This window comes from Rattus norvegicus, chromosome 14 (assembly GCF_036323735.1).
Source record: "Rattus norvegicus strain BN/NHsdMcwi chromosome 14, GRCr8, whole genome shotgun sequence".
NCBI classification, from domain to species: Eukaryota; Metazoa; Chordata; class Mammalia; order Rodentia; family Muridae; genus Rattus; species Rattus norvegicus.
In genome coordinates, this window is record NC_086032.1 from 6,469,218 (window position 1) to 6,497,154 (window position 27,937).

Sequence of the window (27,937 nt, forward strand, 5' to 3'; positions counted from 1 at the left end):
TGCACCTACCATTGTCTTTAAAGGGTACTTGGGATGAAGACTTTCCAGAACTAGGCAAACTCATTCCTGTGGTACAAATTAAATTATTAGACATTTTATAAAATGGCCAGAAACTATAGAAGTAATTTTTTTTCTGAAAAATTCATAAGAACCAATGAAACATAAAGGCAGCACTGTTTTCCTTGATTTGCACTGAGGGGAATGTCTTATCCCAAGGGATATTTTTGATTAGTAAATTAAGCATATTTACTTGTTTGGGCCCATAAATTTAAACTCAAATGTGCTGTTTCTGACAATGAGATACATCAAACGTGAAACATTTATGATGAGATGAACTTCAGAAACACTTGTCCAAATGTTAAAAGAAAATGAGAATGGATAAAATAAAATATTAATTCAGAAAATTAAGCAGATTTTATAGGTTCACTTAATCTCTGAGTCTCTGTGTTTTTATTTTTTGGAGACAGGGTCTCATACAGCCTAGGCTGGCCTCAAACCCACTCCAGAGGTTGAGACCTGTCTTAAACTCTTGACTTCTACTTCTGCCTCTACCTCACAAGTGCTGGGACTGCATGCCATGCACTCCCACAGCAGGCTACCCAGGCTTTCTTATGGAAGAGCTCTAACTCTCTGGACGTATCACAGACCTTTCACACAGATGGGGCAGCTTACAGTTGGTGAGCTCTCGTTCTAGGTTAGCATAGTAAGGTGACCCTGTGGGGTAAAGCTATGCCTGGTAATGGCTCCGGTCCTTGCCATTGGTTCTATTTCAGTTGGCGGCAGCACAATCTCTGAAAGATGTGAATGCTTCCATCCAATCACGACGTCGTGCTGCACGCTACAGATCCCTCTCAACTACCATGTGTGACTCCCCCTGTTGTCTGTGTCTCTGATCCAACTACAGCCTACAGCAAGTTTTAACTTCAGATAATTAGGGCTCAACTTGCGTCTAAGGAGAAAAGTGAGTAGAACTGGATGACACAATAGGAGGGGTCCTGTCTCACACTCAGAGTGGTAGTTTAGCTTTCTGGGCTGGGTCTTCCCTGGGGTTTCCTTTTCAAGGTGCATGAGGCAAAGAACTGTTTCGACTTAATGGTGCTATTCAGATATTCGCACACAAGTGTGTGTATACTCTTTCACAGAAACAGCCTCTACCCCTTGAATGGGGACAGGTTTTGGAGGCCACTGACCTGCTTTTAAACTAAAAGAAACCTGACCTATCATCAAAAAGCAAGCTCAGCACCATCAGAGCCTACCCACACAGGCCTCTATGGACAGCCAAGGGAAGGCAGCGCTGTGCGCTGTGCGCATGCTCGAGGCCCAGGTGCTCTCCTCTCTAGGATGCTCATGGCCTCCCTGACAGGAGCAGGCTAAGGAGTACTGGCATGAGGCAGTCCCAGTTCACTCAGATTTGTACTTGAGGCATTTTAGGCATTCACAGTCTGAGCGAGCAGAAGACAGGACCCATGGCAACGGATTGGCAATGGGCATGGCTCTGCTCGCCTCGCTAGTGCGTGAGCTCCGGGAGAAGGGAGGGAAGCTGGCAGTGCTGACCTACAACATATGCTTGGCCAGGGTCTTCAACGGACGAGTCTGATTCATGGCTCCTCCTTTCGGGGCTTCTATTTAAACTGGCAACAGACTTTGAACTACAGAGGGAAGAGGAAGGCAGGAGGGGAAGGTGTCAATGCAAAAAGAACACAGCGAGAATAATAAAACGTCTAAAGGACAACAAATGCATGGCAGGAGGGACTGAGAAGGATCTACTTTGGGGTAGGCAGTCATGCTCTTACTTATTAAGCTGGGGGAGTCCTGCCAGTGACTCTGTGTCAGATCTTGCCATCGGGTACAATGGTTTTCCCACCAGCTCCGCAAAGGCTTGTGGTAGGGACTCCATGTTAATGACCTGTTTCCGATGAGGACAGAGAGAGGCCTGACTGAGATCGTGATACGATTTGCTCATCCCTCTAGGCTTTTCCTCCCAGGACGCTTTGTCATTCTTCTCTTTTGAACTGTTTTGCAGTGGCTGGTAAAGCGACCACTCTGAGCAGGACAGCCTCTTCAGAATCTCGGCTTGCACTGACAGGGGTCGGACGGCAAGTTTGTTGAAGGTGCTGCTGGCCAGACTGCCAGTGCTGATGGCGCGGCCCACATTAAATCCTCTAACAGATTCTGCTTGCAGGTTCAGGCTCCTAAACGAAGCTCTCTCTACAAGGAAATAGGATTTCTTTACATGATGGGAACACCTTTACGAGAAGAGTTATTGCAACAGGCGAGGTACAGCATGCAGGTTTTAATCGTCTCAGCTGCTACCATTAGCTGGTAGCTGCACAGCTGGCAACTGAGGGTTCTGGAAAGAGTTACAAGTCCTGCTTGCACACCTCTCCATCCTTTGTGTTCACCAGCCTAAGCTTAAGCAGTCCTACTTCACCTATGAACTCTCTTGGATCCTATGATGTCTGAGACTTAGGCCGGCACACCCCAAATCCCTTACGACCTTCCGCATGACCAGGGGACATTGAACACTCATAGTGTTTTTGCTAAAATACCAGCAAACTAAGAATATGGAGAAGGGGAGATGAAACCAGATGGGTTGCCATGTCTGGAAAGGCAGCTCTGTGGAGGAGAGTTGCCCAGAAGTCCTTCACTAGTGTTATATTTTTAAAAGCTTCTGGGAATACACAATAGAACCTTGAATGAATACACCTCAAGTGTATGTCATACGAGCTGAAGCTCGGCCATGCTGGATGAGCCATTAGGATGAGTTCCCACGTTAGTTCACCACTATGCCAACCCCACCTTCCCATCTCCACCACCTTCTACATGAATGAGGACAGTCAAGGAGCCCCAGTCTTCCCCCCCCCCCCTTCGTATCTATAAACACGGAATTATGTATACTTAAATTTTGTTTACTGCTCCATAAAGACCAAAAGCCTGCTCTGAGAAGTTAAATTTAGAAAACTTTTAGGTCAGGCCCTTGGTTCTTCTCCATCATCATACGCGGATGACTAAGCAGCAGAGCTTCGGGGGATTTCCTGTCATGGGTTAGGTTCTCGGGGCCCCACTGAAGTGCAGGGCAGTGATGCACTCTGCTACAGTGAGGTGTGATGTCGTGTCAGACAGACAACTTAGATACCATCTCTCTTATCTCCTACTGCCTCCAAGATTATAGCATTTAACTTTAGGTAGACAATGGGGAGACAAGCACTGTGATTTTAATGTTTGTCCGTCGAAATGAGCCTTGACTTAACACGTTCCATTATCACCAGGGGCAGTGGTCCTTATCCAGGACCAAAGCAGAATTCAAGATCTTCATTCATATCACAGGATTCCCAATCCCCTTAAACGTAGGATGTGGGGTTTTTCATTAGAGCCCTTGACGTCATTTCCATTCTCTTTTACTATGAGGAGACTCTTTAATCTAAGAAGGAGACAATCAGTTCAAAGATGGGGAACACCAAAGATAGCAGCTGTAATGGTGATCAGTTCAGTTAGGCCTTGTCTCCCCAGCATGGCAAGGACTGTCCCTTTCAAATGCACCCTCAGCTCCCTGCCTCCGAGACACAGGAAAGGAGCATAACCATTGCTGATCTCATCCATCCACGGCCTTCTACTGGACCATGTGTCAGCTCGTACAGCAGCTAAAGACAGTGGAGCCCGAGTGTCACACCAGTGCTGTGCTTCAGACCGAAGCTTGCAGCCTTGCTAGCTGCAATCTATACCTTCCAATCTGCCTCTGCCTCTGTCAGTCCCTCCGGCACTCTGTACATCCCTCACACTGTCGGCATCCCTGTAGGCTATTCTGAGAGTAGTCAATTTAGTCTGCTATTCCTTAGTACTTGCTACCTAACAGTAAGTGCTCAATAAATGGTCTGTTCCTTCGTTCCGTGAAAATCAGCCATATATAATAAACTCTTTAAACAGGAGAAGCACTGCTAGCTGTGAGGAGACCAAGGCTGCACCCTACACTGGACTCTTACTGCCATCTAGTTGGGGGAGGCAGTTTTAACTGGGAACCTATTTCCTTATTAGTAAAACTGGAACTTAACAGCTTTAGGGATTTTAAAGAATTAACATTCTCTAATATTAACAGGTGACACACATGTGATAGTCCACCAACCTCCTGTGGGTTGTGCTCTCTATTGTGGAGAAAGAAAATGAGACTCTGAAAATTCAGTTTCTTTCCTAAGGTCATTTGTGCACGCCCGTGCTCCTACTGAGTGGTATGCAGTGTACAACACAGAGGCATATAGCACAGTACCAGTGTAGCGTCTATTGCCGCCGCCGCCGCTGCTGCTGCTGCCGCCACAATTACTACAGGAACCTGTGGCACCATATTGCCAATTAGTAGTAGAGGGACTGGGTTGGGGATTTAGCTCAGTGGTAGAGCGCTTGCCTAGGAAGCGCAAGGCCCTGGGTTCAGTCCCCAGCTCCGGAAAAAAAAAAAAAAAAAAGTAGTAGAGGGACTGATAAAACATTGGTGAGGATTGAACCCGGGACCTCACATATGCGACAAGTACATTGCCATTCAATGTATGGCCAAGCCTGGTCTGCTGAATATGCTTGAAGTGCTCTATAGGTGAGGGTTACTTTGTAACAACCCTAGGTGTGAGTGTTACTTTGTAACAACTCTAGGAGTGAGTGTTACTTTGTGACAACTCTAGGAGTGAGTGTTACTTTGTAACATCCATAGGTGTCCATGTTACTTTGTAACAACCCTTTAATACAGTGACCATCACTGTAACAGTAATTTCACGGACTGAAGAACCAAGACACAGAACTTTTGTAGTATGACTGAGGCTTCTGAGTCTCTAACAGTCTGGTTTAAACATCACAAATTTTGCTTCAGATGATAATCATACTTGACTCTAGCGAAGCATTCCCCTAATGTGAAATCTAAACTCCAAAGTTGTCTAAGAGCTGAAACCCTGAGTGAAGAGACTTTTCAAATGGAAGCTCAGTGCTTGACTTCCTTTGATATTCTCTTAGTAAGAGCACAAAAAGGAGCCCATAAAATGACCTGTAGGCTCACGTATATAATGTGAAGACGACAGAGACAGATTCTCTTTAGTGTTAGGTCTCATCTTTCACATACACCTCCTCATGTGTCTGCAGATATTCTACATTCTTAAAAACTTAAAAATCTGAAACATTTTTGGTCTCTCCAAAAATTTTTATCAGGGACACCGAAGCTGTACTTTCTGCGAAATGCTAAACAAGATTCTGCTTCAGACTTTTTTCCTTTGTCCTCCCTGCTCTATCACATGTTAAAGGTATGTTCTCTACTGTTCACATCTGCTTTGTATTGAGCACTGATCCAAGTACAAATGTGGATAGCTTCAATAGGCTTGGTATCCTGTTGTACTTTAAAAATATATAAAAGCACATACAATTTTTAGCAAAGTAAGAAAGTAAAAGGTAATTTGCTAAATGTCATGGCTATTATATTTTTTAAAATTATATATTAGGCAATTAGGTTAAAATGCAGATCCTGGGGACCCAACTTCCAAAGACTGTAATTTTGCAGGTTTCCATAAACCCCTAGAATCTTTCCCTTAGGGGAACACATGACCTCCACTTTGATCCTGAGAGGTGAGAAACATGTACTCACAATTGTCTTCCCCCAGGCTATGCAATAGGAAAAACCTTTCCTCTAAGACTTCAGAATGAGAAAGTTCCAGAAAAGAATTTAGAAACATAGGTCACCTGTGTATATTATTACACTTTAACTCACATACTTCAGAGTGATCCACTTAAGTCTGTAAGGATTTACCAGAAAGAAGCAATTTCAAATCACTTTAATCTCAACATGTGGTCGTGCATAATCAGTTTTAAATCTCAGCTCTGTCTGAGAGATTCCTGCCTAGAGCTGGGTTATTTTCGCAGCTGAAAAACCCCCTGTCCTGGTTGCTATGGTTACTTATCACAGCCTCCCATGGCTGCTATGGTTACTTATCATAGACTCCAGACAGGGATGACTCACTGCTGGGGTGCCACTTGCCCTGCCTGTATCCTGTCTACCATGTTCCTTCCCACACTGATCTCCAAACTATTTAACATGTGTCCTTCCTACCCATGTAAACTGTCACCTCTCAGAGCTCAGACCTTCCTCTTAGATCCACTTTGTGGATCCTAGAGCCCACACAGTATCACCCGTTAAGATGGCTCTGTAGTTAAGAGCACTAGCTGCCCTTCCGTAGGACAGCACACAAAATGGTTCACAACCGTTTGTAACTACAGTTCCAGGGGACCCGATTCTCTCTTCTGGCCTCTGTGGGCCCTGCACACATGTGGTATACAGATATAAGAGTCAGGCAAAACATTCCCATGTATAAAATAGGACCATTTAAAAACTCTCTGCATATTAGCATTTCATAGCTGTAACCTCCAGCATGGTTAAACCTCTTAAGCACTTGTAAAGAGTCCATGTTTCTCTGCAGAACTGTTTTCCAAGTGAACAGGATGCTGGCTTGACAACTTTATAGACTTAATTTAGGCAAAGGGATACCCTGCGAGCTTTCATCCTGAACAATAAGCAGTTTCTTTCAAAAATGTGTGGTAGAAATCATTCACACGTTCTGGCACCAGCCACACGAAGGAGGCCACACCGCCTTACCTAAGTCTTGGGCATCCTGGTTGCTCTGTCTCGCCCTCATCTGTAGCTGGAATTTATGCTGGGAGGAGCACAGCTGCAGCAGGTATTGGCAGGCCTTGCTGCTGTCTGTCTGGAATGCGTGCTTGATTCCGTCTGATGTATTTTGTAACGTGATTTTCTTTTTCTGTAAGAGTAACCAGAAGTATTTGTGATGTGGAAGTTTTCCTATGACTTTCTATATGACCAAATATTTTAACCTATAATTAATACATAGAGATATTTATATTTCCAATTAGGATAAGTACCCTTCGACTGATACCATATATAAAAACTGTGATTCTGTAACTAAACAAAGTTGACACATAAATTATTATTAATTGCTACTTTCAGCAATTGTAGCTTCAATCACCCTGAACTCCATTCATCATCGAGGGAAATTTTAAAATACTGGGGGCAGGGGCGCTGGAGAGATGGATCAATGGTTAAAGCAATGGTTGCTTTTACAGAGGGTCTGGCTGTTAGCACCTAGTACTTACGTATAATCCCAGCTTAGGGGACCCAACAGCCTCTTCTGGCCTCCAAAGGCACTGCACACAAGTAGCACAGACATATGCATAGGCATAACACCCATAGACATAAATAAAATAAAAACAAATCTTTAAAAGAGTATCATGGTTACTATAAGGCAGTATTCATGGATTTATATATTTTGAAAATGTTCCTTCTAAATTAAAATAAGTTTTAGGAGGAGAACTTGTGGTCTGAGTCTCCTAGAACCTGTGGTCTGCACCCCTTAGAACCTGTGATCTGTACCCCCCCCCCCAGAACCTGTGGTCTGCGCCTCCTAGAACCCATGGTCTGTGCCCCCTAGAACCCATGGTCTGTGCCCCCTAGAACCTGCGGTCTGCACTGAAGCTTGCAGGCAGAAGCAGCCCCTACACCTTAAAAATGATGGCATCTAAGAAGCCGGGGATGCAGCAAATAATGGGCATTTATTTACTTCAATGCCATTAGATTCCATCCCAACTATTACCTACCTTGCAAATCAGTCTGTTATCTTGATTTCAAACACAGGCACAAAAAAGTCAAATTTAATAAAAGCCCAAAACTATAATACGAGAATATTACCTAAAACACTGATGTTCATATAATATGGCTTTACTGATGTATAAAATTTTAAATAGACTCATATAAATTTACATTAAAGATCTTTATACTTTTAATCAGAAACCAATACTAATCCCATTCACAAAATGCAACTATAAAAGTGAATGATAAAGACATTATAATAAATTTTTTATTATAATAAATATAATAAATTAGAGCAGCATTCTGAAATCCTAGGTAGATATTGTGGAATCTCTGGGTGGGGCCCGATTTCACTTTGTTAAAGGTAAAGCCCAGCACAGTTTAGACTAGGTTAGAATACAGTGACCTAACCAGAATCCTGATTATGGGCACACTAGTGACTGTTCAGACAGCTGGCGATTTTTTCCCTAACAAATGTACCCCTTGACTACTGCGACATAGCTCTCAAAGACACTAAACTTCACAGCTGTAAGTCTAGTGATCAAAGCAGTAACGTGAAAAGGAGAATCTACTCAGACAATCTTCAAGAAAGCTGCAGGCCTGGGATCTAGAATAAACCGAGAAAGGCAGAGCTCGCCAGAGGGGACTCACAGGTCCTGAGTACTTGCAAAAGGCTACCCTCGCTACATACAATGTGCTGTCTGAGAGAAATTAGCACAATGTTTGGTTCTGTTAGCTGATTGAATGGACAGGAAACACATCCGAGGGAGGGCTTGTGAGAGCTGAGAGGGGTGGAAGGTAACAGTTATCTAACTTTCCTTCACAAACTTGTTCCTACTCAATTCCCACTTGAAAAAAATAAATCGAATCTAGGTAATTCCCAGTTTCAACAGTTTGGGGAAGATGAAGGCAGTGTGGGCTTTCCTGGATGAATAAATTATCACCTGTCAATCTCAGGAGAAACTCTAGATCTCATAGGGAGCAGCCAACCCCTAGATATAGAGCTGATTTTAAAGGTGCCTTATTCAGAATACAGCATAATGTTTACATTCTTATGAATATTATTTTTGTGAGAACCTATGTCTGCTGAAATATCAGTAATCATGAAATATCCTTAGAACATAAATACTCAAGTATTTCTTTGTTCTCTGAGGTGTGCCAGATGACACTTCAATGTTCAGATACTCCACATTGAAAATCAGAATACGTTTTTAGAGATAACTACCTTTTAGAATACATTTTCCCCCTAAAAGTCACTCTTCTAATTACAGAGGGTAGACTCTAAAATCTAAAACTGCAGAAAGTCATGGGACTAGTTTATAACATTCAGAGGTCACTGAACCTCTGCACTCAAACAACAGGTCTGAGAGATTCACTTTTGAGCTTGACAGGAAGGGAGACAACTATCTATCTTAAAAATATCACAGGGACTTCTCTTTGTGAGAAGATTATGGCTGTAGAATAAGTTTCCATCTAACAGAGAGTTCAACTTAGTTGTAATTTAACTCGAGTTAACTGAGCATATAACCAGTCAGGAATGCATCCCTATGTTTTGAGAAAAACAAAACGCCATCAAAACCCAGAAACAAAATCTCACTCAGATCATCTGTAACTGAAAAGGAGAAGAGCTTTAAGTAGTACTACAGCTTACTACCCAAAGTCAGTAAATCTATTACAGTTAAAATTGGTTACACCAGTGAACAACATAACAAAGAGAGTTTAAAATAGACATACTGAAAAGGAAATCTTTTTTGTTTCCCTCCATGGGAAGCGAAGGACCAAGGCGCGAACTCCATTGTGAACCTCAAACACAAGCACACCTTTGGAACAGACTCCCAGCAGTATTCCTGTCTGTGACTTCTTTTCAGGGTGCACCCGGTGAAAATGAACTCCGTACTCTGTCAGCCTTTGGCAGACCTGTGGAACAGATACAGTGTTGCAGGCGCATAAACAGTGGTGTACAGGGTGGGGTGTACTTGGGTCAATGCACTCAGTAGCATTTCACAGGGACATCCCAAAGAAGTATCCCTTGTACTCACTGTAAGTGACAAATGAAATTAACCCAAAACGCATCAGAAGCCTAAACAGAGGAAGGGGCGTCTGACACTTAAAGAACTTGTTAGGGTGGATGAGGCCCAGGGTGCTAGGCTGGCACACTACAGGAAGGCACAAGAAGTCACGGCAGTAACAATTAAAAGGAGAAGTTAGTGGCTGGTGACCAGGCCGCCATCACAGGGTTTCCCACGAAAGGAAGTGATGGGCGGTATCAGTGATTGGGGGGCTAAAGTTGCTATTTTTCTCCCTTGAACTCTTTGCTATTCTAAGACCAAAAATCACTGGCTTCTGGTAATTAGCTCCTGCTGTTCATGGCAGGGGAATAAGAAAAAAAGGGGTGTCTTGGGCTTGAGAGATGGTTCAGCGGTTAAGGGAACTGGAACCACTTCCAGAGGTCCTGAGTTCAATTCCTAGCAACCCCGTGGTGGCTGACAACCATCTGTAATGGATCCGATGCCCTCTTCTGGTGTGTCTGAGGACAGCTACAGTATATTCACACATATACACACAAAAAAAAAAAAAAAAAAAAAAAGGAAGAAAGGAAAAAGAAAGAAAACAAGGTTTAGCTAATTGTCTCCTTTTTTTTCTGGCTTTTAGGGCCCCTCACTGGGAACCTGGGAGGTTCAGAGTTCATTAACTCTTCGAGAACCAGAGAGAAGAGGGAAGAAAGAAGAGAGGAAACTAAAAAAGAAACACTCATTCTGGATGAAGCGGAGAAAGAAAAGCTCCAAACCTTTTACTTACACAGAGATGCTATGACGCCTCTTCCTGGACACGTGTGGGAAGAGGAACCTGGCGCTCTACACTGTGGATCAGCAAACAGGAGAGCTACTCTCCCTGTGGCTGCTGGACCAGGAGAACATCCTAAAAGTTTCTTACGTGGAGAGTTTACTTAGTTCTAGCTTTCCTATCACACACACACTTTATTTACCTGCAGGCTAACAGGGAGCTGCTGACGAAACTCAAACCATAAGCCATCTCTTCTGACCTTTTGCATCTATATGAATTAATTATCATTCATACAAAGACCAATTCGCATGTTCAGAACAAGGGCAAGCAGTTCTAGAATGACCGTGAACTTGCCTCTCACACGTACCCAGTCATCAAGTCCGACTTTTTCTTTTTATGATGCAGATCGATTTTTCAGAGTTCAGAACGGGGTGAAGGCATGGGATTCATAGTCAGGTAGATGTGGGTTCAAATAAGAGCTCTGCCCTCACAGTGCTCCTAACTGTAAAGTATCACGTTCTCTTTGAGCCCTGTTTTCTCTCTTCCACAAATGAGAATTAGAATACTATGGTTTCAGGCAGGAAGCAAGCAGCCAGAGACTGAAGAGGGTCAGATACTACCCCGCCAGCTTCCAGATGTTTCCTCTAACTCCTGCTCATCCTGAAGCTGTTCAAGCTTATCTTGCGCTCTGTACCTTTAAGAACTCGAGCTCCGTCTCCTTCTCAGAGGCGCCTGCATAGGTGTTGTGCAGTTTGGGTAGCTCCTCCTTAATGTAGGACATGTCAAGCTTCTCCATCACTCTGGCGGGCAGATAATGCTCCAGGCGAAAGTAGGACAAGCCGTGAACCTAGGAGGAAGAAGCCGCTGTGAACGGTCCCACCTGCCCATCGCCGACTCGAAGCCTCCTCCTGTCTCACAGTTCTTGTCTCTGCCAGGAGAAGAAATCTTTTACCTCCCTATACAGAATGTATCTTTCTCTTCTTCAGTGAGGGAGAAGAGCCGGGCTTATTGGCAAGTCTCAAGAGAGGACACCGAGGGCCTCGTGTCACTGTGGCCAAAGAGTGATGCGGTAATGAAAGATGCTGCTATGGGGGGTGGGCTCCAGTCATCTGCTTCCTGACAGGTCTCTTCCGTTTAAGAACATGGGGCTTTGAACATGGTTTTCCACACCACGACCTCTGGCCTGGCTCACGGCTGGCCATTGTGTGTGGATCTGTGTGGCAGGCAGGGCTTTCCAGCCCATGCCCTCTACTGAGTCTCTTCTTCTATTGCTCACATCATGGGGGATGGAGGGTTTGGAATTAGATAGCCGTAATCTCCAAAACAAGACAATTAAAAAAAAAAAAAAAAATCAGGGGGCTGGAGAGACGGCTCAGTGGTTAAGAGCACTGACTGCTCTTCCAGAGGTCCTGAGTTCAATTCCCAGCAACCGCATGGTGGCTCACAACCATCTGTAATCAGGTCTGGTGCCCTCTTCTAGCTTGCAGGTGCATACATGCAGACAGAACGCTGTATACATAATAAATAAATATTTTAAAAAAAAATCAGGACTACATGTAGTGAGCCAGGGCACTCTGAGGAACCAAAGGAGTTTGAGGTAATTGCAGGATTTCCCCAAGAACAACTCAAAGGCTGAAGACGTAACGTGGTGGGAAATGCCTGCTTGGCGCGCGCTGGTTTTGACTGCCAGCAGCAAAGCCAAGCTAAGCAAACCACGGATAGAAAACAAACGAACGAATCTACCAATGCGCACTTCACCTGGGACAGGAAGAGCGACCCTACCTCTGGTTGATAATCTCCATACTCGGCCTGGAGAGCCAAGGAGGCGAGGAGCAGGGATGCCTCATCGTCGCAGTGGATCCTCTCCTCCAGGAGGTCTTTCCTCAGCTGAAGGTAATACTGATGGCAGGTTAGGCTGTGTCTGTAAAACACACAAGCAGAGGCCTTGACTTCCGAGGTCGAACCTTGGGGAGGGCGGGGGGACCTTGATCATGGGCACCGTCTCTACTATTCGGATTTGTATCTGTGGTTGTTATTAAGCTGTCGCAGGGCACTCACGGAAGTGTGAGTTTGACCACTGCCCCTCGTGGCCATCCTCAGAAAGCCTCTTCTTGCAGGAAATGGGAACTAACGTGGAAAGCCACAGCAGGACAGTCTGCAGAGAGTAAGAGACCCTGGAACACTCGGTCCTCAAAGGGATGTCTCCATCAAACCCTGCCCTCGGGCTTCAGGGAGCTCTGTGGTAGAGGAGGTGAAAGGCTGTCAGATGAATGAGGAGAACAGCGTTGTGCACGCACGACACAGGACTGGTGCATGGAGACTGGAAGCACACACAGGGCCTGCACAGGTTCAAGCCTGACAGGCGCCAGTTACTAAGAATGGTGAGCAGACACCCTACCACTAACCAGAGAGCTACCTGCAGTTGATGCCCTTGCAACCGAGTCTCACTGAGCGCAGTGCCCATACGTAAGAACAGGTTTGTAGACCTTCTGCCTCATTTTACTTTGTTTGGGCTTTTTTAACTTCATCTGTCTATTTACTTCTTTGTCTTACTGGCCATCATTGTCTTGTGTATTTTGCTTTCTGGTTTTGTGGGTCTCTGTGCGTTTCTTTCTTTTTTTCTTGGTTATTTGCTTTGTTATTCTAGAGAGAGCAGGATGTGGAGTTGAGTAAGTGGGAGGATCTGGGGGAGGTAGGGAGGGGAAATGTGATCAGAATGTATTACAGCTCCCTTAGTTTGCAGTACGAACATCCCATGACCTGCACAAATGGTGTTGTGGAAAACGGCAGACCCTGTACAGTGCATTTCACTAAGCGCACATTTGCTGGGGAAGGATCCTTACAGTTTAGGTGCAGTAAGAGGCTAGGCACAGATGACAGGGAACTTGCAGTCCCACAGAGTGTCCCACTTTCTTACCAAGTCAACAGCGTTTACCTGCTCACTTTAAGGAAGCACCGTACTGCGCCCTGGCCTGCCAGAGCTGCCCGTCACCACTCCTGGGCTTTGGATCCACCAGTAAGTAGTGGCTTCATGAGCGTAAGCCCAGCAGTGTCACTGCACTGAGGACACGAGGCAGTTAGCAATTAATAGGCAGAAGGTGAGCACAGCATGGGCACCCAGGATGAAGGGACAGCTCGTGCCCTAGGCAGAGTGTAAAAGGGTGACAGATTGCACGAAAACCCTCAGAGCTCCACATAACTTAAAGCGAATGAAAACTGTTGATGGAATTTTCCAGAGTAGTTTCTAATCATGAATGAGTGCTAGTGACTGAAATGGTGGCGATGGCAAAAACACAAATAAAGGAGGAGTGCTGCATTTCTTTTAAATGAAGAAGAAATCGTCCTGGATCCAAATCAAGGGGTTCAGTGCCAGGAAGTTAGAGAGGTCAGCGGAGAGGGCCCAGAAAGAGCAAAGCAAAAGAGAAACCTTTGTGCACTCACTGTATCAGACTAACATCATCCATGAAAAATTTAATTCGGAAAAACAAAGTAAAATCAACAGCGGCTTTGCCCTTTCTCTTCGGTTCTTCTTTCCATCCCTCCGGGGCCACTTTTGTTAATTTTAAGTCGGGATCGACAAAGAAATATTCATTCTCTGAAACAGAATGAGAAAGGCATTCAGAAAGCATGGAGGGTTTTCCTTTGATGTCTTCATTTCTGTTGAATGTTTTAAAAAAAGAACAAGGTCTGTCAGAAGCACACAGCAGGGGCTGAGTGCTCCAAACGGCCGGCCTCAGCACGGACCAGCCTTTTCAAGGCTGAGCTCGGCAGCCCTGGACTGAGCTCCCACTCACATCTTTACTGCCTGTGAGAACAAATTCCTTTTCCACCCCAGACATCCACCCCCCTGTCTGGAAGACCAGGATAATGCTGGATTCTGCACTACAGGTTGTTAGAATAATCAAATGACAAAACGAAGTGTGCGGGAAGGTAACCCTTAGAGCACGGTTCTGCAGTAAGTATTAACTATTATTTACTAATTGAATGGCTATTCTACAAGGCCTGATTTGTATAGAATGTTTAAAAAACAACTATCTTTTGGTAGACCGCACTATCTGTTTGTTGGGAAGGGGCTAGGGATGGGGTTGGGGCCGGGAGTGAGCAAGCCCCTAGAGCTAGGTCCTAGCTCTTTCCACACCCCTGGGGCTACTTTTCTTTATTTTAAACCAGGATTTTTTTTTTTTTTAAAAAAAGGCACTAATTGCACTCTTAATGGGTGACTCTACAGAATGAATTATTCATTTTAAGGCACCAGCATTAAAAAAAAAAATCTCCATAGATAAGAAGTCTCACAAACACAACGAAGGAAAAGTCCCCAAGTCCCTTCTGTTTCTCAGCGCCGGCCGACCTGCCTCTTTCCCCAGATGAAGCCTGGCTTGGTAAGGGGCACAGGATGCCATGGATGCCAGGCTTTCCACTGGGAACCCTGAATCCAAACACGGAGGTAGATACCTTTGAGGGTGGCGAGAGCGAACAAGTGATGCTCCACCAGGCCGATGTGAGCCACGACCATGTCGAAGACGTCTCTGCAGACGGTCTTGGTGTCGCAGGTGAGCTCGAGCCTCTGCCCACTCAAAAGCATTATGTTTACTTTCTTCCTCTGCTCCTCACTCTTCCCCTTCTTGGTCTGCAACTGGAAAAAGAAACGAAGCAGGCGAACGTTTAGGCTGCCTTAGGGAATCACTGGACACACTTCCTAGAGGGGTGGAGGCTGGAGTTACTGCTTACGAGGATGGAGCGCGGCAAATCCAAAGACGCAAATGGCTCAACTGTCGTCTTCACAAACTCGGGGCCAAAGAAATTCTGCAAGTCACAGAAGCAGAATACACTGTTTTTACTCTTTACCCTACGCCATTCTTTAAAAGGAAACAGTGTAGCAATAATTAATCACGCATCAGAACGAGGGGCTACAGAACAAATGTAGAAACTTTCAGCGAAGGACGCTAGGTTTTGCTCGGAACAGAAGTGGAGCTTGCTTTACCGAAGAGGTTTTTACGGTGCGTGCACCTCTGTGTCCTATGTTTTCATGTGAGTGTCTGAAACCGAGGCTTGGGGGGAAGGTCCGAACATGTGAGAATTATCACCCTTGAAGCTCACACTATGCCGCATGACATCCTGCTTTATCACCATTTTGATACAAGTTTGGCTACAGTATTTAACTGGCAAGCTTTCATTAAGTTTCTTCCATTCAGCTTAGCATACATTTAGTTATACTTTATTGTCAGTCTAAAACTTTGGCATGGTATAGTGTCTAAGGAATTAATTCCACATACGAAACATTAGGGTGATGAACTGTCCGCAGTCTCCATGAGAGAGAAGTGCTACTTCATTCACTGTTATGTTCACAGTCTGGTACTTAAAGAAAAACACTGCAAACAGAAGCCAGCCCCGATCAAACTGGGAGATGCAGCGTTTCCCTTCCTGCCCTGGTACTGTGGCGAGAACCTGTGGCTTGGTGTTAGTTCAGTCTCTCCGGGATCTGGCAGGGCTGGAGAGAGGGCTCAGAAGTCAACCCAGGACACTCCTCCAGGGGATAGAGCTCGGCTCCCTGCACCCACGTGGCAGCTCATAACCTTTGGAAGCTCGGGTTCTAGGGGACTCGATGTGTCCTCTACAGGACCTAGGCACGCATGCGTGCGCAGACAAGTACGGAAGGAAACAGTCATATACATAGGATGATGTAATGATGATGATGGTGACAGAACTTTACAGAAAAAGACTCAAGTATCAAGACTCTGAAGGGCTGGGCAGAGACATGGAATGTACTTAGAAAACACTCCTGCTGCTGACCTAGCCTTGAACTCCATAGCTCGGCTCTTGATTTATGGGCTAATGATTCCTACTATAAAAAGTAATCCCTGTTATACTGAATAAAGCCAGCTGCCCTCAAGGATCATGTGTACTTTATTCGTATTTTTGTTTTGTTTTGTTTCCAATTGTTTCTCCTGAGATGGGTGTGCTCTGCGGCCCAGACATCCTTCACAATGCTGGGCAATGAGCTAGCTTCCACCTCCCGAGACTAAAAGGACGATATACCATACCGGGAGATATATGTCCATTTTCCTCTTGAAGATATGATCTTGCTGTGAAGCCCAGTTTGGCCATGGAATTTCTATGTCACCCAGGCTAATCTCAACCTCATGATCCCCCCGACTTGGGCATAGAGAGTACAGGCATGTATGACTGACTCTGCCTGGGTACACATAAAACTTGTAAAAGCAGTTAAGCCACGCCCCATCCACCCAATGATATTCTCAGTCGGAAATAATGTAAGCAGCTAAACACTGATTTTAATATCGCGCAGTGTCTGATCCCAATGAGGACTAATTTGTAATCTCAATCTCACCTGCAGGATATTTATCGCAGCTTTTTGTGAGCATATATTAATTTTAAACAACAGCGGGTTTCATCGGGATATTTCTGTACATGTATATGATGTAGACTGGCCAGAACTCCAGTTGATTACTGTCTTCTGTCCCCTCCCCAGCCCCCGTCCTCTTCCCAACCAGAATTCCTTCAACTTTCAGTTCCTTTTATTTATTTTTTATTTTATTTTTTTTTTTTTCCCGGAGCTGGGGACTGAACCCAGGGCCTTGCGCTCGCTAGGCAAGCGCTCTACCGCTGAGCTAAATCCCCAACCCCTCAGTTCCTTTTAAAAACCTGTTCTTTGTGACCCGCTGAGTTTGGTGAGGGTCTCAGACAGGAGCATGTGTGAGAGGCTACTGACCACAAGACGGGTAGCTTAGCTGTGGCTGTTCCACTGAAGAAAACCTACTACCGACCATCAGAGAGCGAGTGTGGACACAGTGGGTGAAACCGCCTCACCCTTAGCTTTCTCTGGGTCATGGCTGTCTCCAGGGCCATTTCCCTTAGTGGATCTCTAGAGATATCAAGCATGGAAGTTTTGATGGTGTCCCCGGGATACAGGCTCAGCCGTGACTGTCTGAGAGCCATCCTGGCTTGCAGCTGCATCATTTCTTCCTCTTGTCGCCTTAGCATCATCTCCTGGTTGATCAAGCTGCCTTCGAGGGATGTTTCATATTGTCTACTGCAGAGAAAAGAGAAAAAGAAAAGAGAAAGTCTGGCTAACAAACAAAAAAAACAAAACAAAACAAAACAAAACAAAACAAAAAAAAAAAAACAAAGAACAAAAAAACCCCAAACCCTAGCTGTTTGAAGGCTAACACAGGGCATTCCATGGCAAGTAAGGCATCGAGAATGGAAACATTTACTTATTATTTCTAAAGACACATTTATTTTTAATCACTATATATATTTGTGTCCTTATGTGGGTTTGATGTGGACCAGATGTGTCTCTGGGGGCCAAGAGCACTAGATCTCCTGAACTGGGGTTGTAGGAGGTTATGAACAGCCTGCCTAGGAACTGAACTATACAGTATGGCACAGTAAGAGAAATATTATACAAAATCTTTTATAAAGTGTATATCTATTTATATATATTTATTATATGTTTGCCCAGCTACTGATAAAATGATAGCAATATTTTGTAATTTCCTGAGAGAAAAGAGTGATCAGAGAATCTTTGTTCTGATATTTGGTCTCTGAATCTGGTTCTTGTCACATCTCAAAGAGAAGAGAAGAGAAGAGAAGAGAAGAGAAGAGAAGAGAAGAGAAGAGAAGAGAAGAGAAGAGACCCAAGATGTCCAGATTGATTACCTATGGAATGAGACTTCCATGAATGCCCCTAGTCTCTCCTGAGGAACTCCCCAGAGTCCTCTGAAGAACGGCCTTCCCTGTAGTTCTCTCAGTCAGGGACTGTTTTGTTCCTATAAACCTAGCCTTGAAGGTCAATGGAATTCTACTTAGCTCTTCTATTTGCACCTGTGTGAGTGCACATGTGGGTGAAAGCCCAAGGTCTTCCTCAGGTACTGCTCCTTAGACCATGATCATGTTTTCTGAGACATGGTCTCTGGACAGAACCCAGGCTTGGCTGGTTTATCAAGGCTGGGTGACCAGTGAGCCTAGATCTACCTGTCTCTACTCCCCAGAGATCCAAGCATCTGCCACACTGGGCTTTTGTCAGGGACTCTTGGGATAGAACTCAGGTCCCTGAGCCTGCACTGCAGACATTTTGCCCATTGAACTGTCTCCTCAACCCATGTGCTTAATTCTGATTTTGGCTTCCAGACCTCCTTTTCAAACAGCCATCTCCTCGTAAGCAGGAGATGGGGCAACTCCTACTAGTGTTCTAGGTGTTTTCCGTCCTACTGTTCACTCCCTTCATTCATTAAAGTCGTCAGTGTGACTCAGGGTTTCTCCCATCGCTACTCATGGTTATGGTGTGTGGATCTGAGGAGTCTTCTGACCTTCTGACCCCCTCTCTTGGCTTCTGTTCTTCCCTATTCTCTATAACCTATAATTGTCTACTGTGACATAAGTCATTGACTTCCACTGGCTCAAAGCGGTGCCATTCCTCTCAGTATTCTCCTCGCCTGCCTTCTGAGGAACCTAAGGTCCATCTCTACAACCACTCTGCGTATGACCTCATCAGACATCAAAGTACAGAGTCAGGCTCCCTGGCCTCCCTGGCCCTCCCTTCAGCATTGACTCTCTTGTCTTTTAAAGCTCCAGTATTCTCTCCCCCTCTCAAAGGCACTTTTCCTCACTCTTCTCACTAAACAAAGAGCAAAGCAATTGCCCTGCTTGGATATTAACATATACTTTTCATTCACCATTTCTAAGCCAAAGCCATTTTACGTTCTTCCAGGGTGTAACCTTCCTGCAATTATTTACCGGTTGCTAAGGACACGACCTTAAGTGTCATTCTTATTTCTCCTTCCTTATAAGCCACCAATCTCATTAGGCATCGAATCCTGTGGGCACAGCCCGTAAGAGCCACATCTGGCTTCCCTCCGGCAGTGACTGACTACGAGCCATCTGCATTACCTACTTTCCGACTGCAGTTCTGCTCTCCTATCATGAAACAAGACACTAATGTTAAGTTACATCTTGATGTTTTGTGCTTTCAGTGATCCATGGCTTCCCCAACATGTTGAGTCCTTACCTTAGCATCTATGACATGCTCACCTACTGGGGCCCTGACTCCTTGGCAACCATCCCTAGTGTACAACGTCCTCTGTTCACTTTGTTGCGGGCATACTGCTTCTTCACTGTTACAGTAGAGGTGACTCCCTCTCATAGCTAACATTGTTATTGCTATGGGGAACACCATGGCCAAAAGCCAGGTGGGCAACAGCTCATCACTGAAGGAAGTCAGGGCAGGAACTCACAAGGGGCAGGAACCTGGAGGCAGGAGCTGAGGCCATGGAGGGTGCTGCTCACTGGCTTACACCCCATGGCTGGCTCAGCCTGCTTCTTATAGAATCCAAGGACCACCAGCCCAAGGATGACATCACCCACAATGGGCTGGACTTTTCTCTATCCATCACTAGTTAAGAAAATGTCTTACAGGCCAGCCTCCAGCCTAGTTTGAAGCAGGCATTTTTTAAACTGAGGTCCCTCTTCTCTGACAGCTTTGGCTTGTGCTGAGCTGATATAGAACTAACTACCCAGCACCTCCCCTACTGCAGCCTCTGCGCCCTCTCCGTCACTTGAGTTTTATGCTTGGTGTCACCCCTTGAGGGACACCTGCTCTGATCACACGAGCCCATGAAGCAGGGTTCAGAAACCCCTTCCTGACATGGCTGCTGCTCTTCAACATGCTGTCTGGTGGCTGCCTCTCATCTCCAGTGATCTCCAGGGCGAGCTGTGTCTGTGCAGTTCACAGCTCTTCCTCTGGTTCCTAAGCGTCTGCTCCGTGGTGGGTGCCCAGCAGCTGCTGAGTGTGTGAGCGAATGTGGTCCTGTGCTTGACCTCGCCTGGAGTCTCACTCATGGCAGGAAGGAAGGGCTGGAGTCTGTGCGTTGTAACTCCAATAATACATTTCATTAAGTGGATTTCATTAACTAGGACCACTCTTAACAGCAGAAAAGACTTAAGAGTTTGTCTCTTCCCTGTAGATGAGAAACATCTCATCAAGAACTGAAGCACTTGAGATACAGAAACAAGGAGCTGCAGGCCGGGATTCGCGGCTGGAGAGTGAGTCCACTGTGGGCTGCACTCAGGGAGAGGTGTGGTGACATACAGGGGAAGGAGGAGTCCCACCGACAGCAGAGAGGTGCAAAGCACTGGGGGAAAGGCACTGTGACATCACCTCAGCTAAAGCACGTGAAAAGGCGAGGAGATGGCCTTGGCAAGCAGCTCTGGGTATCTTTGGCTGGAGGGAATGTTCATTTTCTCATACACCGTGTAAAGATACAGTGCCACCCGTAGAACACATCAGGCGCTCGTGGCTGTGTGCTGACACAGGGAGGGTGTCATCAGAAATGCTGGCCCACACACAGGAGAGCCTGTGCTCTAGGGGCTCTGACGGTATCTCAGCCAGTGTGTACTTCTGTGGGCAGGAGGTGAGACAGCCCATGTGCACTGTAGGGCCACCTTGCCCCAGACTTCTCTCCCCCACATTTATTTCTAATTTGGTTCCTGTGAGCACCAGATAGAGCCTGTCCCCCAAAGACAGTTTACCGTTAAAACATGGGTTGGCAAATTAAGGTGGCCCTACACTGTTCACATTTTCTTACATAAAACTCAAGAGGGGCAAAATCAAGTCTCTCATGATTCACGGGTTTCAGATTCGTTATTGAGAAAACAGACACAGTTTCCAAGATGACTTAATTGTTTTGAAAAAATGTTTCCTTAAATAACAGGCTGGGATCTGAGTCAATACGTAAGCTCGGTGTTTTTTCTAATTGTTATCTCTATTACTTCTTTCACTGAAGCCAAAAGGGGATGCTGAGTATTTAGTTTTTCTAAATCAGACATTATCAAAGAGGAGAGTCCTAAAATACGTCTCCCTGGGCTCAGGGCAGAGTGTAATGCAATTTAACCCTGGCTTCTTACTACACATTCCAATGCTTGGGATTCTTCAAGAAAGCATGAAATACTGACTACAGACTATCTTTGCCTCCCCCTTGTCTCAAAATAGTAATAATAATGATAATAATAATAATAGTTCATCACAACAAAGTAGTAATTAAAATGCCATTATGTTCATAGAAAATTATTTTCTGTGAAGAAAAACTATTACAGATATTTCAAAGAATGGAAGAAAAGAATGTGGGCCATTAAGTAGTAATTGTTTTAGTACATGGGCGTGACGATCTGAACCACAGCGATGATTACCTGCTTTACTCACACGGCCAGGATTACATGGTCTATTAATAGTTTACAGGTATGGACGGTGTCTGGCATATTCATTAGCTAAGGGACACATATTTAAAATTTTCTGGATGATTCCCCTAGAATCAAAAGCACCTGAAGTAAACCGTGAGTTTAGAGTTCTCATGCTTCGGGAATACACTTCCAGGCCAATGTTGGATCTCAAGTGTATTTCACAAATCTCAAGTCAGCGTTCTGTGTTTAGGCAGCTGTGTCCATGTGCCCACGATATACATTGATACGCCGAGCACTTGCCTGAGAGCTCTTTCGGTTTCAACGAAGTGGGGTTCACGTGACTGTTACACAACTGCCCTGGATCTAGCACAGACACTAACATCTCATAAGAGACTTGTCAAGTATTTCAGTTCGAAGCTGAGCACTACACAGCCCAAAGGGGCGTCAGAAATATGGCGGAGAGCCTCGGTGAGCCAACCAGTGAGTAATTAACGTCTTACTTAATGGTTCACACAGCGGTTATCTAATTATCATTCAACCACTTCACGCTGAATACCCGAGGCTGCCCCCGCCTTTCAAGGTAGAAATCAGTTATTTGCATTTTAGAAACAAAGGTTTACAGTTTTCACAGATTTTTAGCACCATGTCTTAACCTCGAGTGTTATATATCTATTTTTCTGACAATTTAAGAAGTCACATGCCAACTGTAATTAATGAAAACCAAACCAAACAGGACAGAACCAAACGAAACCAAAACCAACCGACTGGGACTAGCAGTTAGCACTTTCCAAAGCCATACCTGGGTCGTGACTGGACAGTGTCATCTACTCCGGGAAGACCACTGCTGGATTCAAACCTCTTGGAAGCTTCGCTTTTTCTCACTAATTGTGAATAAAAATATAACAACAGTAGAAGTGATAAAAATATGGAAGCAATCTCATCTAAAACTCAGGCATTTAGCATCAAAGGAACTTGTACGACTCAAAGTCTCAAATGAGTGACAGGGTATACACGTCTTGTGAGGTTGGCTCATGTTAGTTTTTGTTCTTGCTCTTTGTTTTCTTGTTTCTTTCTGAGATGTTGTTTCTCTGTGTAGCCCTGGCTGTCCTGAAACTTGCTTTGTAGACCAGGCTGGCCTTGAACTCACAGAGATCTGCCTGCTTCTGCCTCCCCATACCATGCCAGGCTAGTCACGATAAGTTTTAAAGACAGTGACTTCCTCCCTATATGATGAAATAATGTCGTCCCTGTTTATAAAAATTTTATTACGTGATAGAACACTTTTAAAAGGAAACATTTTGCAATCTTAACATTTTGACAACTTTTGTTTAAGTTGTGGGTTTGTTTTTTTTTTTTAAACAAACTCTCGATCATTGATTTTACCAATGAAGACTCAGGAGTCAGATGTTGGGGTGGGAGGCTGCTGGCTCAGAGAGGCAGAGAAAGCACCCAGATGGCCTTCCTTCTCAGCTGACATCCCAAGCAAGAACGCCCATCTCTCACACAAAACAAAACAAAGCAATACAAACAAATAAAATCCCAAAACCCAAAAACAAGAAAAAAACTCCCTCTAAACTGAATGTCCCTCTCTTCTACTTCCTTGTCTGTCTGTCTGTCTGTCTGTTCTCCTGACTCCCTCTTACTCTCTATGGTTTTTCTTAACCACCCTACATTCGCTTCCTGATAACTGGCTGCTTGCTCTGCCTCTTGACCTCCAGCTGACTTTATTTAATCCTGTTTACAATATTCAAGCAGAAAGCTCTTAGACAAAAGGTGTGCGGTAAGGCTGAGCAGCCCCACAACCAAGCATCAGGTTTTCCTAGTAAGTAACACAATCTCGGGGTTCATAGTGTAATCAAATATCCCACAACATTAAATGGCATTAAAAAAGCAATAATAGTTACTTCTTAGAAAGGGTACTTTGCTCGCACCGGATGACTCTTACCTTGCCTGAAGTCTGAGTCCGAGGAAATAATAGACGGGCTTTCACTGGAAGTGCTGAACAGATCGCTGTGGTAAGTTTTGTATCTTCGGACTGGCTCTAAAACAATTTTTAAAAGTGAGGAAGTTTATTAGACATGCGGCACGATTTTTTAAAAGGACATAGTCAGTCTTGAACTTTTACATATTGCTTTAACTTTACCACCGACTAGACTGACTGCATCTGAACAACGAGAAGGAAGGTTCTGGTTCGGGGCGCTCTGCGGAGGAGTATCCACCATTCCAGAGCACACTGCCCAGATTCGGATGCCAGTAAGAAAGCAGTTCAAGATCCCAGCGACCCAGCCCTGTGGGAGGGCCACAGGAACAGCGCATGCGGTTACACTCAAAGCTCTTAGGACAGACTGGATGTTACAGGAGCAACATTCATGACTGTGTTTAGGATGTCACATGTAGTTTCTGTTAGGTGCTTACTATAAGGGATCAAACACCAAAGGGCGCGGCCTAAGAGACTTTACTATGTAGAAGACATAAGTGTACGACCGCACAGTGCAAGACAGGATTCTCACTTCTGCCAGAGTGAGGAGAGAGCAGTCAAGATGGCCTCCTGTGTTCAGAGGACGCGCCCTGAAAGGGGCTAAGTAAGGCCTAAGAGGCAAGCGTGGACTGAAATGGAAATCCCGCTTTTAAAAAAACCCTTTCCTAATGTGTGTGTATAAGTGTCTTGTCTGCATACATATCTGTGCGCCATGTGTGCCTGGAACTCTTAGAGGCCGGAAGAAGGCGTATAACTCCAGGGGCGGAGTTACACAGATAATTTGTAAACTGCCACGTGAGTGCTTAGGACTGACCGAGGGTCCTCTGGAAGAGCAGCTAGAGTTCCTAACTGCTGAGCCCTCTCTCTGGCCCCCACACCCTGCTTTCTCAATACTCTGGTCCCATCCTACCCTCATCCCCATTGTTCCTGTGGCAAGCACTATCCAGCTATGACCTGCCACACTCCTGGTTCTTCGTCCTCACTGTCCCTGTGATGGGCATTATCCTCCCATGTTCAGTCCCATCCCCTTGTCCTGTGAGGGCGCTATCCATCATGTCCGGATTCTCTTATTCTAACAGCCTTTCTGCGGGATTGCTTCACACGTAACTCGGTATGCAAAACATGGCTTACCAGATCGGGAAACCTGGGCATGGCACCCAAATTCTTTAATTTGATGTTTCCATTCGTTTAATCTAAAACCTCAGATTCCTTACAACTCAAGTCCTTCAAAGGACAGTTCCTAATTTCCCCAGGTTGCTACTCAAAGGCTGTCTCCTCTGTTCCATGTCAGACTGTGTAGCAGTCGCTCTTCCTATTTTGAAGGTGGGGATCCGCTAGTGAGAATTTACGTGAAAGTACAAAGCTTTGTTCACGGTCCCAAACTTATCCCTCAAGAATCTGTATCAAAATGTAGAAACTAAACTCATATAGAAAGCTCATCACATTTTCCCCAAACAAATCCTTCACCTGTATCACCAAACCTGCTGCCAGGTAGTCCTTAGGCACTTCCTGCAAGTGCATGCTGGGTAGCCCTTAGGAACTTCCTGCAAGTGCATGCTGGGTAGCCCTTAGGAACTTCCTGCAAGTGCATGCTGGGTAGCCCTTAGGAACTTCCTGCAAGTGCATGCAGGGTAGCCCTTATGAACTTCCCGCAAGTGCATGCTGGGTACCACCTGGCGTCCCTCTTTTCGGAAATGCACCCCTCCCCCTTTCCTTTACATTACAGCTTTTCTTTATTACTCTGTAAACTAAGCAGGAACTGGACACTTAACTACCCGCTGGGCCTCCATCCCCACTGTCTCCCTTACTGAGCCTTTCACAAGAAACAGGTGAGCTTCCTCTTCTGTCCAGTGTATTCCCAGTGTGCGTCAAGCATAGAACACTTTCTGAGTCAATGGATGAAATCAGGGGTCACGTGAAGGGGACCTTTAAAAGAGTCACTTTTCACTGCACAAACTGAACGATAGGGTCAGAGGGGGAGGGACAGTAAGGACTGAGAAGGCGAAGCCCATTGTTGCTGTGTCTTGTAGGTTAGGAGGAAAGTGAGCATTTTTGGCCCCGTGGTTTTCGGGTGGTTCTCGAAAAGCCCATTTTTGAAGGTGCAGATGACTGTCAGAAAGACTGATGATGGGAAATGAGCCAGGGGGAGGAGAGATGGAAAAACCACAGAGGGAGAGGCTTCATGAAAAGGAAACAGGTCCATCTTAATAGAACTGGAGGGCTAGGGAAAAGGTAAAAATAAATAAGGAGGAAATCTCAGGATGCACGATGCCTGGTAACAAAGAGCTAGCTGTGTCCTGGGTGCACAGTGGTTAGAATCCTGATCCCAGGGACACTTTATCCTGTGACTGTGATGAGGGACGGTGAAACCCACGGAAAATCTTCCTGTGGCCCTAGGGCTAGGATTTTAGTGAAGCTCAGTTGTCTTGTTTGTGCTGGAAGATGTTCAAGAGACATTAAAGGAAAACAAAGTTAATTAATAATGGAGTGGTTAAACGGAAACGAGAGGGAACACCAGGCTTGTGGCACCAGGAGCAAAATGCTGGGAAGGAGAGAGAGGGGGGGAAGGAGAAGGGGAGACAGACAGATAGACAGACAGACAGAACCTTAAACAAATAAGAGGAAGACATATGACTGTCCATAAACTAACTAAAACGGGCATTCCTAGGATACAGACAGTTGAAGAACAAGGCATGCCATAGCCGATGAGGACACTGTCCAGCCGTGCGTGTAGTCAGCATGAGTATTAAATAATACTGTAACCAATATGAAAGGTTTCAGAATTGAGAAGCATTTCCTAATCCTCTGTAAAAGATGGCATCCTGCTACAGAGAAATCTCGTGGTAAAATAAGAGTTTAAACTCTCTGGTTCAATATGAATGTGATTTGTCAGAGCCGTGGAGGAACAAAACAAACAAACGAAACAAAACAAACAAACAAAACCAACAACAAACAAAACCAGCAGTTTCAACGGAAACAACTTTCACCTAATACCACTTTATACTTAATAACATGATAAACTGTGCATATATTAAATAGTTATGAAAGAAGAACTGTGTCATTCATAGGCACCAAAGTCCTTTTGTTTTATTGTTAACAACCTCTCACACTAAAAGCTTGTGGAATTTTCCAGGGAACCGGAAGCAAATCATAAATCCAGAGCTCCAAGTTTCAGGACAGCTAAACCAGCAAGGCCAAGGAGAGGACCCAGACTTAGAGACGATACAGTTCTTCTATCTTACAAAGCGAGGGAGGAAGGAGCCATGAACCTGTTCAATAAACTGACCAGAGAGGGCTCTCACGCTCAAACAATGTGCCTCAGACAGGAGCAGCTTCTGAGCTATCTAAAGCAGCCCTTGAATTCCCAGCTTCTGAAGTATTTCTGCAATGTGGGTATGGCCGCAAGAAATCTCTATTCTGAGTTCCTTTTGCTGGGTCCCGTTTTGTGTCTGTTTCCTGTAGCTTATAGTCTCTGCTTTGTCTTTCCTTTCAGCCACAGGTCCTTCTACAAGACAAAAGCAACTCTGTTGACCCTCCTGAAAACTTCTTCATAGGCATTTGCCCATAAATGTGTTCTCAGGAGCCCACCCAGGTGCTGGGGGGGTGGGAGGGGGGGACGGGATGACGCTATGTGATGAATATGGCTGAAGGCCTGGCTCTCTAGAAACCTTCTAGATGACTACCTTTGTCTGGTAAGGCAACTAGGGGGAAAGTTAGCAAGAGCTCTATTAGCTGAAATGGAAGGGATTAATTCGGTGAGCTTCTATTCCGAGTGTCACCCAAGTCAGGCACGTCTCTGTCATGTAATAACATGCTAGATATTACTAGATTAAAATTCCCACACAATATAATCTACTCAGCCATGCTTATTTAAAAAAAAAAAAAAAAAGGTCTTAATAGATTAAAGCTATAAATCACAATTTACCAGATATTCGCTTACAACAGCAGTAAAAAGCTGTGACCTTTGTAAGCACGTTTCCCCCTTTCTAAATTAAATACAATATTAACCATTCCAGAAATGTAAAACTACATGTCCTTTGTCAAGGCCATCTTACAAGGAATGGAGAAGCCCATGCTCCACCTTACAGTCCACTTGGGCCATAACACTTCTTGGCTCTGTGATGATCTACATGCCTAGAAGTTTCAGTCGGCGTGGACCGGGAAGATGCCGGTGTCACTCTCTGCTCTGGTCTGTAGCAGGTAGGACAAAATTTTTGGTGAGGCTTCCTAGCATCGGTGAACACTTTGTTTTTAAATGACCCAAATGCTACTAATATTTATCTCTGGGGTTTTTTGTTTGTGTTTTAGTTTTTTCAGTATTTGAGACAGGGTCTCTCTCTATAGCCTTGGATGTCCTC

The 27,937-nt window shown here is 45.0% G+C and overlaps 1 protein-coding gene and 1 long non-coding RNA gene across 7 annotated transcripts in view; one reads left to right on the top strand and one right to left on the bottom strand.

The window, feature by feature from the left end:
• Nucleotides 1-27,937, bottom strand: part of Ptpn13 (protein tyrosine phosphatase, non-receptor type 13) — a 174,398-nt gene that overhangs the window by 56,377 nt on the left and 90,084 nt on the right. For 5 of the 6 annotated variants that reach the window (XM_063273454.1, XM_063273453.1, XM_039092274.2 and 2 more), the window contains 13 exons: nt 23,547-23,642; nt 22,401-22,482; nt 17,234-17,456; nt 15,137-15,211; nt 14,861-15,041; nt 13,850-14,003; nt 12,191-12,329; nt 11,103-11,255; nt 9,359-9,541; nt 6,617-6,779; nt 1,794-2,208; nt 1,555-1,649; nt 10-66 (listed from right to left, as the gene is read on the bottom strand). In XM_063273454.1, the coding sequence (XP_063129524.1) occupies nt 10-66; nt 1,555-1,649; nt 1,794-2,208; nt 6,617-6,779; nt 9,359-9,541; nt 11,103-11,255; nt 12,191-12,329; nt 13,850-14,003; nt 14,861-15,041; nt 15,137-15,211; nt 17,234-17,456; nt 22,401-22,482; nt 23,547-23,642 (2,016 nt within the window). The remainder of the gene's footprint in view (nt 1-9; nt 67-1,554; nt 1,650-1,793; nt 2,209-6,616; nt 6,780-9,358; nt 9,542-11,102; nt 11,256-12,190; nt 12,330-13,849; nt 14,004-14,860; nt 15,042-15,136; nt 15,212-17,233; nt 17,457-22,400; nt 22,483-23,546; nt 23,643-27,937) is intronic. The other variant, XM_039092276.2, reaches the window with a different exon arrangement.
• On the top strand, nt 25,050-27,003 carry LOC134481819 (uncharacterized). Its single transcript, XR_010057664.1, has 2 exons — nt 25,050-25,408; nt 26,713-27,003. It is a non-coding gene; the product is annotated as an uncharacterized LOC134481819 (long non-coding RNA).